The sequence below is a fragment of the Ursus arctos genome, unplaced genomic scaffold (assembly GCF_023065955.2).
Source record: "Ursus arctos isolate Adak ecotype North America unplaced genomic scaffold, UrsArc2.0 scaffold_19, whole genome shotgun sequence".
Classification (NCBI taxonomy): domain Eukaryota; kingdom Metazoa; phylum Chordata; class Mammalia; order Carnivora; family Ursidae; genus Ursus; species Ursus arctos.
The window spans coordinates 24,106,617-24,124,383 of record NW_026622863.1 but is presented as its reverse complement, the minus strand read 5'-3'; the positions used below and the strand labels follow the sequence as shown (position 1 = coordinate 24,124,383).

Sequence of the window (17,767 nt, the reverse complement as noted above, 5' to 3'; positions counted from 1 at the left end):
AAAATCTTTAAAAAAAAAAAAAAGACTACTTTTTTGAGAGAGAGAGAGACTGTGCGGACACACAAGTCAGGGAGGGAGGGGCACAGGAAGAGGAAGAAGCAGACTCCCTGCCGAGCAGGGAGCCCAAGGAGGGGCTCAATCCCAGGACCCTGGGATCATGACCAGAGCCGAAGGTAGACGCTTAAATAACTGAGCCACCCAGGCGCCCCTGTACTACAGTTTCACAGAATGTTACCATTGGGGGAAATAGGTAAAAGATACAAGTGATCTATTATTTTTTACAAGTACATATGAATCTACAATTATTTAAATAAAATTTTCAATTAAAAAATCAAATTGAATTCCCTAAGCATATACCCAAAAGAAATGTGTATAGATATATGAACTTAGATACACACACAAATGATCACAGCAGCATTATTTATTACCACGCTAAACTTGAAAACCCAACGCCTGGGCTACCTGGGTGGCACAGTCCGTTAAGTGCTGGACTCTTGACTTCAGCTCAGACATGTCTCAGGGTCGTGAGATGGAGCCCTCCACTGGGCTCTGTGCTCAGTGGGGAGTCTCCTTGAGAATCTCTCTGTCCCTCTCCCTCTGCCCCTCGCCCTGCTAACACACACACACACACACTCTCTCTCTCTCTCAAATAAAGTCTTAAAAAAAGAGAAAAAAAAAGAAAACCCAATGGCCATAAGCAGAGTATGAATAAATCACAATATAATCCTACAGTAGAATACTAAACAGTAATGAAAAAGAACAAACCACTGTAATATCCACAACACAAAAGAATATATACGGCAAACAAAAAACACTAGATATAAAACAATATAAACTGTGACACTCTAGGGGCACCTGGGGGGCTCAGTCAGTAAAGCATCTGCCTTCAGCTCAGGTCATGATCTCAGGGTCCTGGCATCGAGCCCCCTGTCGAGCTCAAGTATGCTTCTCCCTCTGCCTCTGGCCCTCACTACCACTCGTGCTCTCTCTCCCACTTGCTCTCTGATAAATAAAAAAAATCTTAAAAAACAAAAGAAAACAAAAACCTGTGACTGTCTCATTTGTAAAAAGTTCAAAAATAAAACAAATCCACAGGATTAAAGTCAATAGAGCAGGTACCTCCAGAGATGAAGAAGAAAGCAGTGATCAGGATTCTCTCACTGCTGGTGGGAATGCAAGCTGGTGCAGCCGCTCTGGAAAACAGTATGGGGATTCCTCAAAAAGTTGAAAATAGGCGTGCCTGGGTGGTTCAGTCTGTTAAGCATCTGCCTTCAGCTCAGGTCATGATCCCAGGGTTCTGGGATTGAGCCCCACATCAGGATGCCTGCTCAGTAGGGAGTCTGCTTCTCCCTCTGCCTGCCAATCCCCCTGCTTGTACTCTGTCAAATAAATAAATAAAATCTTAAAAAAGAAAACAAAACTAAAATGAGTCTCCTGTAGACAGCATATTGTTGGATCCTGTATTTTTATCCATTCTGTCAACCTCTGTCTTTTGATTTAGGAATTTAATCCATTTAGGGGCTCCTGGATGGCTCAGTTGGGGTGAAACTGTGACTCTTGGTTTTGCCCCGTGTTGATCTCTGAGCGCAGATGGGAGTCTGCTTGAGATTCTCTCCCTCCCTCACCCTATGCCCCTCCCCCTACTCACGCACTTGCATGTATGTGTGCTCTCTCTCTCTCAAATTAATAATCTTTTTTTAAAAAAGGAATTTAATCCATTTACATTTAAAGTAATTACTGATGAGGAGAAACTTAACTCTCTCAAAACTAAAAACTTTTGTACATCAAAAAACATTATCAAGAAAGTGAAATGACAAGCAACAGAATGGGAGCAAATAGTTGCAAATCAAATGTCTAATAAAGGATTGATATCCAGAATATATAAAGAAATCCAATTTATAAGCAAAAGACAAACAATTCAATTGAAAAATGGGCAAACAACTCGATTAGATATTTCTCCAAATATGATACACAGAGGACCAGTAAGTACATGAACATCATTAGTCATTAGGGAAATGCAAATCAAACCACAATGAGATACCACTGGACACCTGGCTAGGATGGCTTTAAGTGAAAAAAGAGTAAGTGTTGGAGACAGTGTGGGAAAACTGCAACACTCATTCACTGCTGGTGGAAATGTAAAATGCTGCTGCGGAAAATGGTTGAGTTCCACAAAAAGCACAGAATAGCTGTATGACTGAGCAATTCCACTCCTTGGTATATACCCAAATGAACCAAAAACAAGCACTCCGACAGATACTTGTTTACTGCAGTATTGTTCACAAATAGCCAAAGATGGAAACAATCCAAGTGTCCATTGATGAATGGCTGAATGGACAAACAAAATGCAGTATATATACATATAATGGAATATTATTCAGCCTTAAAAGGAAGGAAATTCTGACACATGCTACAACATGGATGAACCTTAAAGACATTATACTAAGTGAAACAAGCTAGATACAAAAGGGCAAATATCAAATTATTCAATTTATATGTGATACCTAGAATAGTCAAATTCATAAGACAGAAAATCCAACAGTGATTACCAGGGGCTGGGAGGAGGGGCAATGGAGTTATCATTTAACGGGTAGAGTTTCACTTTGGGGTGACAAAAGTGTTCTGGAGATAAATGGTGGTGAGAGTTACACAATGATGTGAATGTACTTAATGCCACTGAACTGTACAATATGGTTAAAATAATCAATTTTATATTATGCATATTTTACCACAATAAAAAATTTTTTTTAAGATTTTATTATTTATTTGACAGAGATAGAGACAGCCAGCGAGAGAGGGAACACAAGCAGGGGGAGTGGGAGAGGAAGAAGCAGGCTCCCAGCGGAGGAGCCCGATGTGGGACTCGATCCCGGAACGCCGGGATCACGCCCTGAGCCGAAGGCAGACGCTTAACAACTGCACTACCCAGGCGCCCCCACAATAAAATTTTTAAAAACCAAAACATTATATCAAGTGAAAGAAGCCAGACACCAAAGGACAAATATTGTATGTTTCCATCTACTTGAGGTACCTAGAATTAAGCAATTCTGGAGACAAAACAGATTAGAAGTTATCAGAGGAAGAGTGATGAGGAGGTAGTTATTGCCTAGTGGTTACAGAGTTCTGCTTGAGGTGATGAAAAAGTTTTAGAAACAGATTAACAGTGTTGGTTGGTTGTACAACAATATAAATGAAATTAATGCCACTGAATTGTACAACTGATTAAATGGCAAATTCTGTTACATATATTTTACCACAATAAAAAATAATAAAACTAAAAAATAATAAAACTAAAATAATAAAAATAGGTATACGTATAATTAATATTAGCCAAAAACTTACTTTTATCTGAATCAGAGCAAAATAAAACAAATGGGACCATAAGAGTTTCAGGGGTTAACCTGAATAATCCAGGTTGGGGGCCTACACTATTCAAATCTACTGGAAAATCATAAATTTCTCCCTACTTTTATTCAGTAAATCTAATATAAGGCAGTGCATATTTCCCACTTTTTCTAGGACTTGCTTTGCTTTTAAATCTCATGTGAATTTACCAAAAACTTATTTTGATTTGGATAGCCTTTGTGTTTTAAGACTAATGGACCTTGTCCCAGCTTTTATTATGTAAGCAGTTACACAATGTTAACAAAGAAAATGTTTTAAATAAACGACACTGCAACCAAGATCATAAACTTTCAAAAGCGATGAACAATGATTGTGATCCATTCATTTCTCTCTCAGTCCGGCAATAATCAAGTAAAATACTTCAAAGATACAAAGGAAAATTTTGTAATTTTGTAATGTGAAGGATTTCAGTCAGTTCATCTGTCCAAAGCATATGTGGTAGGGAGGAAGACTTGCGGCTCTTCCTTAAGTTCAATAACTAAATATTGAAAAGAAGACAGAAAATGTATGTTTTAATACAGAAAAAAGAGAGGACAAATTAGTAACCGAAAATATACTTCCAGATTACTAATTCTATGCAAAGGATAGGGGTCAGATGGCAGAAGAGAATGTGAAGAATGACAGGGAATAACAATCTTTTTTTTTTTTTTTTTAAGATTTTATTTATTTATTTGAGAGAGAGCAAGGAGAGAGAAAGAGCCCACACAAGCAGCGGGAGCAGCAGGCAGAGGGAGAAGCAGGCTCCCCATCAAGCAAGGAGCCCGATGCAGGACTCGATCCCAGGACCCTGGGATCATGACCTGAGCTGAAAGTAGACACTTAAATATGGTTAAAATAATCAATTTTGTTATGCATATTTTACCACAATAAAATTTTTAAAAACCAAAACATTATGTTAAGTGAAAGGAGCCAGATACCAAAGGACAAATATTGTATGTTTCCATCTACTTAACCGAGTGAGCCACCCAGGCATCCCAGGGAATAAAAATCTTGATGGGAAAAAATTACACAAATTTTCTGTGAGTGGAAATCCCATAATGATGTAAAAAAATGTAACAATAGGGATATGCTAAAGACCACCAGGCTTAGAAAATAAAATCTAGAAACATTAAGATTTGGGAAGCTGCAAAATTAAGCTGGGTGATGAAAACAAGAACCTCTAGTTAAACAGATGGGCAGAATATCTCATCAAAATGAGATATGGAGATTGAAATTCTAGCGAGGACAAAACTCACATTCTGAAAAACAATCTGACAGGGCAGAGAAAGGTGACAGACCTGAGTGGTGAACAGGAGGAAATGGTGCAGGTCCACAGGCATTCACTGGCATTTGCAGGTACTCATTTGCATTTGGATTACTAAGAGCCGAGTAAAGTAGAGGTGTTAGGAGTTTAGGAGGCAAACTTGATGGCTGCCAGAAAAGGTGTAACCTTGGCAGTCACCACTGTCCAGGGATCAAATCTCAGGTCTGCGGATCCAAACATAATTTATCCCTAGCAGATTAAATCCCACTGCTATAGATTTTCACAATTCCTTAGGTACCTTCATAGTATTCATTTATGACAACTGCCATTATTTATTTGATGTCTTTGCCTGCTAGACTCTAAGCTCTGTAAGAACAGCAACCGTGGTTGTTTTTTTCATGGCTGTATTCTAGAACACAGCATACCTGGAAGATAGCGAGACCTAAAGAGAGCTCACTCTGCCCTCCTTCCCTCCTGTTTGCGCTCGCAGGCTCTATTGCGCGCGCTGGTGTATACGCCACACACATGCCCACATGCAGAACAAATAAATGAAAGTCAATTGTTCATGAGAGCATCTCACCTGGACAGTACTGGAGGTTAAATTTTGCCTCGTTTTATTTCTAGCTTTCCCTAGGACTAACCACTTGCAACTACTCAAGGAAAGAAAGTATTCTTGGGGTATCTGGGTGGCTCAGTCGGTTAACCATCTGCCTCCAGCTCAGCTCACGATCCTGGGACTCTGAGATTTATTTAGCCCAGCATCGGTTCCCTGCTCACCAGAGCCTGCTTCTCCCTCTCTCTCTGCCTACTGCTTCCCCTGCTCATGCTGGCGCTCTTTCTAATAAATAAATTTTTAAAAAATATTTTATTTATTTATTTGACAGAGACAGCCAGCGAGAGAGGGAACACAAGCAGGGGGAGTGGGAGAGGAAGAAGCAGGCTCCTAGCAGAGCCTGATGTGGGGCTCGATTCCAGAACGCCAGGATCATGCCCTGAGCCGAAGGCAGACGCTTAACGACTGCGCCACCCAGGTGCCCCCCTAATAAATTAATCTTAAAGAGAAGAAGAAGAAGAAGGAGGAGGAGGAGGAGGAGGAGGAGGAGGAGGAGGAAGAAAGTATTCCTACAGATTTGTTAATTTAACAGGCTAGATGACTATCAAATTACACTTTCTTTTCACCAGCCTTGGAGAAATCCAGTAAGAATTGTTATCGGTCAGGCTCTGAAGCTTTCAGGGGTGCCGTCGGTACCCTGACATTAGAGCCTGTGTTCTGTCTTTCTTGCATGACAATTACTTGTGCACAGATTTCATTCTCCCTCACAAGTCCAAGACATCATCTAATTCACCTTTACATCTTCAGAGCACCTGCCACTTAAGCACTCAAAAGATGCTGCAGGGAACAAGTAAATTTTATTATTAATAAAAATAACCTCAATCACTCAATGGCCCCTAACACTTACTGAGCTCTTTATGCCAGGGACCACAAGACTTTATATGCATTATCTGTATTAATTGTCATAACAACTAGGTACAATTATCTCTATTTTACAGATGAGAAAGTGCCTTTACAGAGCTATTTGCCCAAGGTTATACAACTATTAAGTGGTAAAGTGGTAAACTGAACCAGACATTTAGACCCCAAAGCCAGCACCCAGACATTAGAATTATATTTCATCTATACAAGGAATCAAACTTTCTTTAAGAATCAGTACTAAGTGGGGCTCCTGTGGGGCTCAGTCAGTTAGGTGGCCAACTCATGATTTTGGCTCAGGTCCCGATCTCGAGTAGTGGGAGCCCCACCTCAGGCTCCTGGCTCAGCGCAGAATCGGCTTGTGATTCTGTCTCCCTCTGCCCCTCCCCCCACTCATGTGCACTCTCTCCCTAAATATCTTTTTTTAAATCTTTTTTTTTTTTAAAGATTTTATTTATTTGACAGAGAGAGAGAGACAGCCAGCGAGAGAGGGAACACAAGCAGGGGGAGTGGGAGAGGGAGAGGCACGCTCCCAGTGGAGCAGGGAGCCCGATGCAGGGATCGATCCCAAGAACCTGGGATCGTGACCTGAGCCGAAGGCAGATGCTTAATGACTGAGCCACCCAGGCGCCCCTTAAAATCTTTTTTTTAAAAGATTTTTATTTATTTGTTTGAGAGAGAGAGATTGAGATGTGAACAAGTGGAAGGAGGGGCAGAGGGAGAAGCAGACTCTCTGTGGAGCAGGGAGCCCAACATGGGACTTGATCCCAGGACTCTGGGATCATTACCTGAGCAGAAGGCAAACACTTAACCAAACGAACCACCCAGGCGCCCAGTATATAAAATCTTAAAAAAAAAAAAAAAATTAAGAAAATGAAAAGGCAAAATACACACTGGGAGAAAAAAGTCAAAATACATATAAGGCTGACCCTTAAACAATGCAGGGGTTGGGCTGCCACTGAACCCCATCCTCTACACACAGCTGAAAATCTGTATATAATTTTGGACTCCCCAAATACTTAATTACTATTAGCCTCCTGTTTACCAGAAGCCTTACCAATAAAATGGTTAACACATATTTTATACGTTATATGTATTATACACTGTGTTCTTACAATAAAGTAAGCTAGAGACAAGAAACTGTTATTAAGAAGATCATGGGGTGCCTGACCGGCTCAGTTGGTAGAGCATGTGACTCTTGATCTCAGAGTCAGCAGTTCAAACCCCACACTGGGCATGGAGCCCACTTAAAAAAAAAAGTAAGAAGATCATAAGGAAGAGCAAATACTATGTTGAAAAAAATCCATGTGTAAATGGACCTGTGCAGTTCAAACCTGCTATTCAAGGGTCAACTGTATCTGAAAGGACTTGCATCTTAGAATGTATGAAGAATGTTTTCAAGTCAGTAAGAAAGCAATTCAATTATAAATGGCCAAGACAGAACACTTAACAAAAACCCATAAAATTGCCAATCATGCCATGATGATACTCAGTATCTAAGTTAAAACCATAATTTATATACCAGCACATAGCCACTATTAGGGTTAAAAGTACAATGACAGATACTGTGTGTCAAGGAGGGTGTGGAGAAACTGGAAAACCATATACTGCTGGTGGAAGTATAAACTGATATAGACACTTTGAGAAAAGGCCTGAGATTGCTTAAAAAGTTAAAAAAAGTATGACCCAGAAATCTCACTCCTAGGTATTTAACCAAGAGGAATGAAAACATATGTCCACACAAAAATTTGTATGTGAATGTTCACAGCAGTTTTATTCATAATGGCCAAAAAATGGAAACAACACAAATGTCGATCAATAGGCGAACAGATAAATTTCAGTTCAATCATACAGTGAAATAAATACACGAAATTAAAATAAAAGAAAATAAATAAAAAGCAATAGGAAAAAACTGCTGATACATAGGGAGAAAACAAAGATGAGTCTCAGATATGTGAAGCCAAAGACACTAGATACAAAAAGTGATACCATTATTCTATAGTGTTAGAAATAGGGGCACCTGGGTGGCCCAGTCAGTTGAGCATCTGACTCTTGATTTCAGCTCAGGTCATGATCTCAGAGTCACGGGATCAATCCCCGCAAAGGTCTCCCTGCTCATCAAGGAGTCTGCCTGAGATTCTCTCCCTCTCCTTCTGCACTGCCCAAAAATAACTAAATAAATCTTAAAAAGAAAAGGGGTGGGTTGTCAGAAGTTAAAAGAGAAATTACAGGTAAAGCACTCAGAGTAATAAGCACCCAGTAAATATTATTTGTACTACTAAACCAAATCAATGAACAGATACTATAATTCAATTAAGGTATACTATGATTGGGGTGCCTGGCTGGCTCAGTCAGAGGAACCTACAACTCTTGATCTCAGAGCCATGAGTTCGAGCCCCACATTGTGTGATTACTAAGAAAAAATAAATAAACTTAAAAAAAAAAGAATACTCTGGGGGCGCCTGGGTGGCACAGCGGTTAAGCGTCTGCCTTCGGCTCAGGGCATGATCCCGGCGTTGTGGGATAGAGCCCCACATCAGGCTCCTCCGCTGTGGGCCTGCTTCTTCCTCTCCCACTCCCCCTGCTTGTGTTCCCTCTCGCTGGCTGTCTCTATCTCTGTCGAATAAATAAATAAAATCTTAAAAAAAAAAAAAAAGAATACTCTGATTCTATTTCCATATTTATCTGTACACATTTGTATATATTGTATATACATGAAAGATGTGGAAAGATTCAAACAAATCCTTGGGATAGAAAGAGTTTTACTTTCTTCCATTCTGCATCGCTTTTCCCTCCAACCTATTCTCGACTTCTAGGCCAAAGTAATCTACTGGAAAAGCAAAGTGTTTTAATGTCACTGCCATCTTAAAAGGCTTTAATGGTTTTCCAATGCATTTAGGATCAAATCCATACTACCTACTCCGCCTTCCCTGGCCTGGCTCCCACCAAGCTCTCTGGCCATTCTTGACCAACTTCACTGGCTAGACCACAGCCACAGCTGCTTTCAGTCCCACTGACGGGCCAAACTCTTGCTTGACTCTGCAAATGCCATCAGAATGCGCTTTTCTCTAGTATTCCTGAAGCTAGTTCCCTCTCCTCAGCTCAACTGAAAGTCATCTCACAGAAGCTTTCCAGATCACTCTTACTAAAGTAGATCTGGGACGCCTGGCTGGCTCAGTTGGTAGAGCATGTGACTCCCGATCTCAGGGTTGTGATCAAGCCCCACACTGGGGGTAGAATTTACGTAATTAAAAAAAAAAAAATTAAACCCTCATTTTTCTTTCTCAACTCCTATTTGTTTCCTTCACAGAAAGCACCATCACTGAACGTTTTTCTGCTTTTGTTTTCTATTGCCTTCCCTCAAAGAGTAGCTTCAAGAGGACAGGACCATGTTTTTATATGCCAGCAGGGCCTAGGACCACAGCACCTGCTAACACCTAAGAAATACCTGTTGAATGCTATCCCATCTGTGAAGCAAGCCCAATAGTAATATTCCCACTTATGTCCATTGTCACTAAAAAATACCTAGAAAACTTTAAAATATCACAATGTGTTATTTTAAGTTATTCTCTTCAGAAATGGTTATTTATACATAAGATAATGGCTTCCAAACTTCTCTCACCTGTGATACACAGTTAAGAAAATCAGAATATTAACTGAAACAAAGGTTCACAAAATCATACTTACCCTTGCTAAGGGAGATGTACTTTGATATTTTCCAGTCCGTGTCGTAAGATAGTATAACCATTTTTAAGTGTTTTTTCTAAACTACTCTAAGTGGAAAGACAATGACGTGTACTCCTGCAAGGTTTTGGTTTTTCATCATGATTTCAATAAATTAAACCAATACCACTAATTCAAAAATGCAAAATTAATATTAGGGGAAAGGTAATTCAATTACATTACCAATTCAAAATTATCACATTCAAACTCCAGAATAACATCATAACCATATTCATTAAAAAAAAAAAAGAAGAAGAAGAAGAAGCAACTGGCACAGGATCTTCCAATTAGGAACCCCTTTCTAAGGAGGAACCCCAAAGTGATTTAAGATTGTAAAGATAAGAATGAGAACCAGCGTAGATCTTCCCATTTCATCTAATAGCAATTCTATTCCTCCTGACCTACAGGCCAAAAACCTTTGTGTCATTTTTGACTTCTCTCACTCCTCAAACCCAATGCATCATTAAATCCTATTGGCCCTACCATCAAAACCCATCCGGGGGTGCTTGGGTGGCGCAGGGACGAACTCTTGGTTTCGGCTCAGGTCTTGATTTCAGGGTTGCGAGATCAAATCCCACATCGCGCTCTGCTTCAGACACTCTTGCCCTCTCTGCTGCCCCCTACTCCACCCCCCACCCAAATAAATAAATCTAAAAACAAAACAAAAAACAAAAAACATCCCACACATCCAAAATCTGATAGTACTCACCACCCCTGACTGCCACCAGCCCGGTCCAAGCCACTGCCACCTCTTGCCCAAATTACTACAACAGCCTCCTAACTGGGCTTATCAATTCTCCCTTTGCCCTCCTCCAGTCTCTTCTACACCATGCAGTCAGAGCGGTACTATTAAACCATTAAGTCACACCATGACACTCCCCTGCTCCAGTGAGGGTTCCTAGCCTACACAAAGTCAAAGTCCTCCCTAAAACCTGCAGTGCTATACCTGATCTGCCCTCACGTGATCATGCTCACCTCATCTACTACTATCCAGCCATTATGGCCTCCCTCACTTGTCCTCAAAAAAACCAGACGTACTCCCACCTCAGAGCCTTTGAACTTGCTCCCTCTGCCAGGAATGCTCTTCCTGCAGATATCCACATGGCTAGCTCCCTTAATTTCCTTCTGGCCTTTTATTCTAGTCATCTTCCTAATAAAACCAACTCTGGCCATCATACCTAAAATTTCAAACCCTTACCCTTACACCCTCATCCCATCTACGTCTATAGTCCTCTTCTGTGCTCTATTTTTCTTCTTAGAACCTACCACTACCTAACATAGCATATATTATAGTTATTTACTCTGCTTACTGTCCCAATAGACTAATCTCCATGAAAGCATAAATACAGCATATTCACTGCTGTACCCTAAGCGAGGTGAACAGCATCTGACTAATAATAGACACTTGTTAAATATTTGAATGAGCAAGTGAATGAATGAATAGGCTTGGAATGAACAAGAGAATAAGAACAGAGATGATAGAAGAGCTAACTGCAGGTAAAGAGCTGTGGCTCAAGTTTCATGAGAAACTCTGGCACACCTGTGATGCCTCTGGCTTTACCAACATGTGTGAACTGAGTTAGCAACCACTACTCAAGATTGAAATAAGGTCCACTACAAGCACTGAGTGTTCCTTCCAAGTTCATTATGCATTCTAAATCAATCAAGAAGAAATTCGGGGGAAATGAAACTACAAGTGAAAAACATTATTGCCTACCATTATGAACTATGCTTTAACAGCCTATAACCCACAACTTAGGCATATACCAAAGGACCAAGCTAAGGCTAGATTTCTGAAGTAATGCTATGTACACAAGAGAAATCAAGGGATCTATCTAAACCAGATTCTGCCACTCATTCGTACAATCAAAATCTCTGTGAACCTGTTTCTCATCCTGTTAACATAAGGATCACTACATACAAGTCACTCTCAACTAGTTATTCAAGGATGAAATAATGGGAAGGTACTTTTAAAGTACCTTTTAAAAGCATAAAAGGCCATACCTCATTCAAATACAAGTTACTAAATTCTAAGATGTTAACTTACTGGCCATTAGGAAGATTTATTAAAAACAATGTCCTTTTGGTAAGCTTTACATTTCAAAACTTTTTATAGACTTATAAATCAGAATGTAGAAAAAATATTTTGCTACGATATTTGATTCACAGAAAGAACTAACAGAAATTAAGTTTTTGCCGGTTACAATAAGGTTATATTGCTCAGGAATTTCCAAGGAATTCACCACAAGATTTTATTACTCAAAATGATACACACCAAAAATATATATGCCAATATGTGTATGTACATAAATACCTCAAAGCCTCAGGGACTGGTGTGGGGGGACTGTCAAGGGGCAAGAGGGAACTTTTTAGGGTGATGGGGAAATGCTCTGTCTCAAATGGGAGTGAGATTACATGGATGAATACATTTGTCTAAACTCATCAAACTGTACATTTTAAATGGGCACAATTTTTGTATGTAAAGTACACCTCAATAAATCCGTTTAGACAAAAGTCTGTTTCCTTAAATTAAAAAAAAAAAAAAAATCACTCAGTTGCACCACGGTATTACTTGCCTAATGAGATCTAATGCAACAGGTTTGAAGATTTAACAAAGAGGATGAGTCAATGACCAGAAAAAAATCATGACCTTCTGGCCTCAAGGTCAACTCAAATTAATAGAAAATAAAGGCAACATAATCAGGGGGTAAAAAAAAAAGTCTCAGTTTCTTCTCAAGAAAACCAGAAATGAATTACTTCAAAGGGCGCAGTGGAAAGAGCACAGGTTCAGAACCCTTCAAACCTAGATTGGAATGGTTATAGGCTGTTAAGCGTGTGACCTTGAGAGTCCTGAATCCCTGAGGCTCAGTTTCCCTTTCTGTGAAATGGGGATAATGATGGCTTAAGAGTTTGGCCTAGCGTACAGTTAAGTACCCAATATATGATATGCAATACATGACATTATTGAAGACTCCGGAATTTAGTGCTGGTTAGAAATGCATGCAGAACTGAAGCCCCTCAGTTTCCGTCTAGGGGAGTTGTGGTCCCTTTCATACGCCTTACTGCCCTCAGCCAGGCTTCATTTCCCTCCTACACACACCCTGCAACTTTTCCGGTCCGGACCACCCCTCACCCGTGCAGCTCCCAGGGGCCGCCCACCTCCCGGGCCCCACCTCGTTAAGGAAACGAGTGATATCGTAGACTCGCCCGTGGATCACCAGCCATATCTCCTTCATGGAGTTGCGCTTCGCCACCTCCTCCAATCGATAATAGGTGACGGAGGTCTCGACCCCTTGCCCTTTCCCATCACAGTCGCTTGCTTCCACAGTCGCCATTGGGCCTGAAACAGCTCTTCTCCACGACTCTCCGGGTTTCCGAGGTTAACTTCCTCGAGGTAGACCTGGGGCTCAGCCCTCTCCGGCTTCCGTAACTAGGGCCCCTAAGGCCGTCGGAGGGTTCCTGGCAACAGCCAATCACGCTTCCAGATAGTGCCTGGTTCGTTTTTCTTTTCACCAATGAAACAACGGATTCAGTTTCAAGTCCCGCCCACCTCTCGCCCAGTCCTTGGAGCGTAGGTCTGGTTCGAGGTCCAACTAACCAATCAGGATCGTCTCTCCCTCCAATCTCGCCAACCAGGTACCGTGATTTTGGAAAGTTCTCTGATGGAGACGGGTTGACAGGTGTTACGCAAGAGAGGTTATCGCTTCACTCGGTGTAGCGGCCTGCGGAGTCCTGGAAGAGGGGGCCGAGTCTCCATTTTCCCGTTTCCCTTCCCTTCCTTTCGCCATGACTTCTCCACGCGAAGCTTTTTTCCCCCCACCGCCTGTGCGGCCTGTATTCCAGCCCGGGTTTACATCTTTTTTTGCAGCCTTTAGGCTGTGACCGGACGACCCATGTCTGTCTCATTTTCCTCACCGGTAAAATGGGCGAGATAACCTTGTTTGGTCGATTAAATGAGAGAGGGTATCTACACAGCGCTTGACATATAGTAATCAAGGCAAGAATGACAGCGGTCCTAAAAAAAGGGGTGGGAGGCGGGGTCATAATTCACCTAAGGCCATGGACAGGTAGTATCCCAAGTTTCTGGCACTACTGAGAATCTGATTTTGTTATACGTCGATTATATCTTGAAGTTGGGAAAGGGGAATCTGATTTTTAAACGAATTATTTGGTGATCAGAACATAGCTATATTTCCGGAGCGCCTGGGTGGCTCAGTCCTTAAGCGTCTGCCTTCGGCTCAGGGCATGATCCCGAAGTTCTGGGATCCAGCCCCACATCAGGCTCTTCTGCTGGGAGCCTGCTTCTTCCTCTCCCACTCCCCCTGCTTGTGTTCCCTCTCTCGCTGGCTGTCTCTCTCTGTCAAATAAATAAATAAAATCTTCCAAAAAAATTAAAAAAAAAAAAAGAACATAGCTATATTTCCGTTTCTGTGTGTGCTAAAATAAAATTCACCACTATTCCCAGGTAGAGATCCCAGCATTTTGGAATTCCAAGCTTGGTTGATGTGCAGTGTTGTAAGCTCCTCATTTTTAACTGCCATTACAATTGTCAAATTGACATGTAAATGTCCTTTTCATCCCAGACTCTCCACAATCCATCCCCAACCCCTTTTACTAATATTTTCCACCATTCCTTTTTATGAGACTTGTGTACCAGCCACTGATTCCTAAACCTGCTGGTAATAAAACGACTTCCGTGATCATACCAGTTGCACCGACCCTCTTCCTTCCAATGCCTACTCACTTTTAAGCTCCTCCTATAATTCTTTTTTACAAACTCCCCTATTATTCCAGGCTCCAGTGGTCCCATCTCCTACAGCACCTAAGTATATTACTATTCCAGGAAACCCCCTGTATTTGTAAATCTTAACTTCCCATATCTTAACCTCCCAATGAGACTGAAATTATGAGGGAAATCCCATACGAGTCTTAGGATATCCCAGAAACTAGATTCAAATACTTACATTCATTTCAGGCATATTTCCTGTGTCACAAGTACTGTGATAGGCTCTGTGATAGAAAAGTAACAGAAGAAATAAGCCTTTTGGGGGGCGCAGTCGTTAAAGCGTCTGCCTTAGGCTCAGGGCGTGATCCTGGCATTCAGGGATCGAGTCCCACATCGGGCTCCTCCGCTGGGAGCCTGCTTCTTCCTCTCCCACTCTCCCTGCTGTGTTCCCTCTCTCGCTGGCTGTCTCTCTGTCACGTAAATAAATATAATCTTTTAAAAAAAAGAAATAAGCCTTTTGGGCGCGTGGGTGGCTCAGTCGGTTAGGCGTCTGCCTTCCCTGGTTAGGCATCTACCTTCGGCTCAGGTCATGATCCCAGGGTCCTGGGATCAAGTGCCACATCGCACTTGTTGCTCATCAAGGAGCCTGCTTCTCCCCTGCCTGCTGCTCCCCCTGCTTGTGCTTGCCCTCTCTCTCTCTCTCTCTCTCTATCTGTATCAAATAAATAAAATCTTAAAAAAAAAAAAAAAGGAAAGAAAGAAGCCTTCTGAGGGCACCTCAGTCAGTTAAACATCTGTCTTCAGCTTGGGTCATGATCCCAGGGTCCTGGAATCAAGCCTCACACCTGGCTCCCTGCTCCCTGCTCCCTGCTCAGTGAGGAGCCTGCTTCTCCCTCTCCTTTAGCCCCTCCCCCTACTGTGCGTGCTCTCTCTCTCAAATAAATAAAATCTTGAAAAAAAAAAAAGAAGTCTTCTAAAACAAAAACATTTACATATATATAAATTTAAATTATAGAAATAGAAATTTGTTCCAAATGTAATGGGACACAGCTCTGAACACACATTTGTTAAATGAGTAATTCACGCTTAACCCCAGTGTGCATGTGTGACCTGAGGAGGCTGTTTTAGAGATACTGATTCCAGAGCGCCTGGGTGGTTCAGTCAGTTAAGTGGCTGCCTTTGGCTAAGGTCATGATCCCAGGGTCCTGGCTTGGGGGGCGGGGGGACAGTGGTGCTTCTCCCTCTCCCTCGCCACCCCCCCACTTGTGCTCACTCTCTCTTTCTCTCTCTCAAATAAATAAATATAAATCTTTAAAAATACTGATTCCTTCCTGTCCAAACGGGAGTCTCTTCCTCACCTTGAATCTTGGCTTGCCTTATTACTTACTCTGACCAATTGATTGTGGCAGAAGTGATGCTGTGCAAGTTATGAAGTTCAGACCTCCAGAGGCCCTGAAATTTCTGTCTTCACCATGTAAGAATACTACCCTGACCAAGATCAAGATGCTGTGAAGAAGCCTGGGATTAAAGACCAGCCATTTAAACTCTCAGCTGAGCCCACCCCTTCATCAACTTGTCAGCTGAGTGTGAACACTGAGTGAGTCCAGGCTTACTCAGCAGAACTGCCCTGTCAACCCACAGAATTATGAGAAATAATAAAACATTGTTTTAACACAGTAAAAAAAATGCAGATTCCCAGCCCCACCTCCAGAGATTTGGGCCAAGTGAGTCTGGATATAAAACCAGAAACAAACATTTTTAGCAAATATTTGTGATGATTGATACAAGTGATTTGTGGATAACTTTGGGAAACCTGAACTTTTTCTGAAGCATATATCTCTTTATCTCTCATACAATAAATTAGTAAAATTACACAGCATTTCCTTTACTATCTCCACCTTTAGGAAACTGAGTCCAATAATGTTTTTAAAGAACCTAAGACAGTAGTATAGAAGAACTTCTCAAGAAAGGGAAGGGTTAGAGAAATATATTTGGAGTACCATAATACCAAAAGCAGGTTTTCTGAGACTGGGAAGAGAAAAGTGGTTTGGGATTCCTCCAGTAACAGTAACAGGAAACCCACAAGTTTCCTCAAAGGGACGGAGCTGGGGAGGGGTGGGAGCGGTAGAGGCAAGAGGACGTCAGAGGGGAAGGGCTACACAATGTAGGCAGGGAGATCAGACCTTCTGTGCCAGGGATTCCAGGTAGCAGACTACTTCAGACCCAGTGCAGAGGCTGTCAGCTCTACGAAAGATCTTTTGGGAAGTGAGCAATGTGGCCTGAAGGCTAGAGGGCCCTTCCTGAATGTTTTGAACTATGTAAAACCCCTGGGGAGGAGAGGAACTGCTCCCATAAATGACTAAGACTGAATTTGTCATCATCCTGGCAAGTGGAATTAGAATCACATTAAAGTGTTTTTTTTAATTAATATTTAAATTCCTTTTTTTAGAATTTCAAACAGGTACATTGAAAGAATAATACAATGAACTCCCATATACTTTTAACTTAGATTTACTAACTGTGACTATCTTTCCATATTTGATTTCTTCCAAAAAAATTTATTATTGCTGTTGTTGTGAATAATGTTAGACCATTTCAGAACAAGTTGCAGACATCATGACCCTTTACCTCCAAATAATTATGTATCTCCTAAGAATGAGAACATACTCTTACATAACCCCAGTATGATTTTCAAATTCAAGGAATTTAACATTCGTACAAATCCAGGATCATGCATTGCATTTACTTATGTTTCCTTAGTCTCCTTGAACCAGGTATATTTCCTCAGTTTTCATTCTATTTTTAAGACATTTACATTGTTTAGGGGTGCCTGGATGGTTCAGTCTGTTAAACGTCTGCCTTTAGCCCGGGTCATTATCTCAGGGTCCTGGGATGAAGCCCCGAGTTGGGCTCCCTGCTTGGGGAGCCTGCTTCTCCCTCTCCTCCCCACTCCTGCTCTCTCGCTATCTCTGTCTCTCTCCCAAATAAATAAATAAAATCTTAAAAAAAAAGACATTTAAATTGTTTAAAAGTATGACCTCAGATTGAATTTTTTAAAAAGATTTTACTTATTTATTTGACAGAGAAAGAGAAAGATAGCGAGCGAGAGAGGCAGCACAAGCAGGCAGCAGACAGAAGGAGAGGGAGAAGTAGGCTCCTCGCAGAGCAGGGAGCCTGATGTGGGGCTCGGGGCTTGATC

At 41.4% G+C, this 17,767-nt stretch overlaps 1 protein-coding gene across 1 annotated transcript in view; it reads right to left on the bottom strand.

The window, feature by feature from the left end:
• The window catches only part of LOC113252430 (cytochrome b5 type B), a 36,300-nt gene extending 22,997 nt beyond the window's left edge, over nucleotides 1-13,303 (bottom strand). The window contains exon 1 of the mRNA XM_026495117.4: nucleotides 13,016-13,303. Coding sequence (XP_026350902.1) covers nucleotides 13,016-13,177 — 162 coding nt within the window. The 5' untranslated portion in view covers nucleotides 13,178-13,303. The remainder of the gene's footprint in view (nucleotides 1-13,015) is intronic.
• Nucleotides 13,304-17,767: the final 4,464 nt, after the last annotated feature.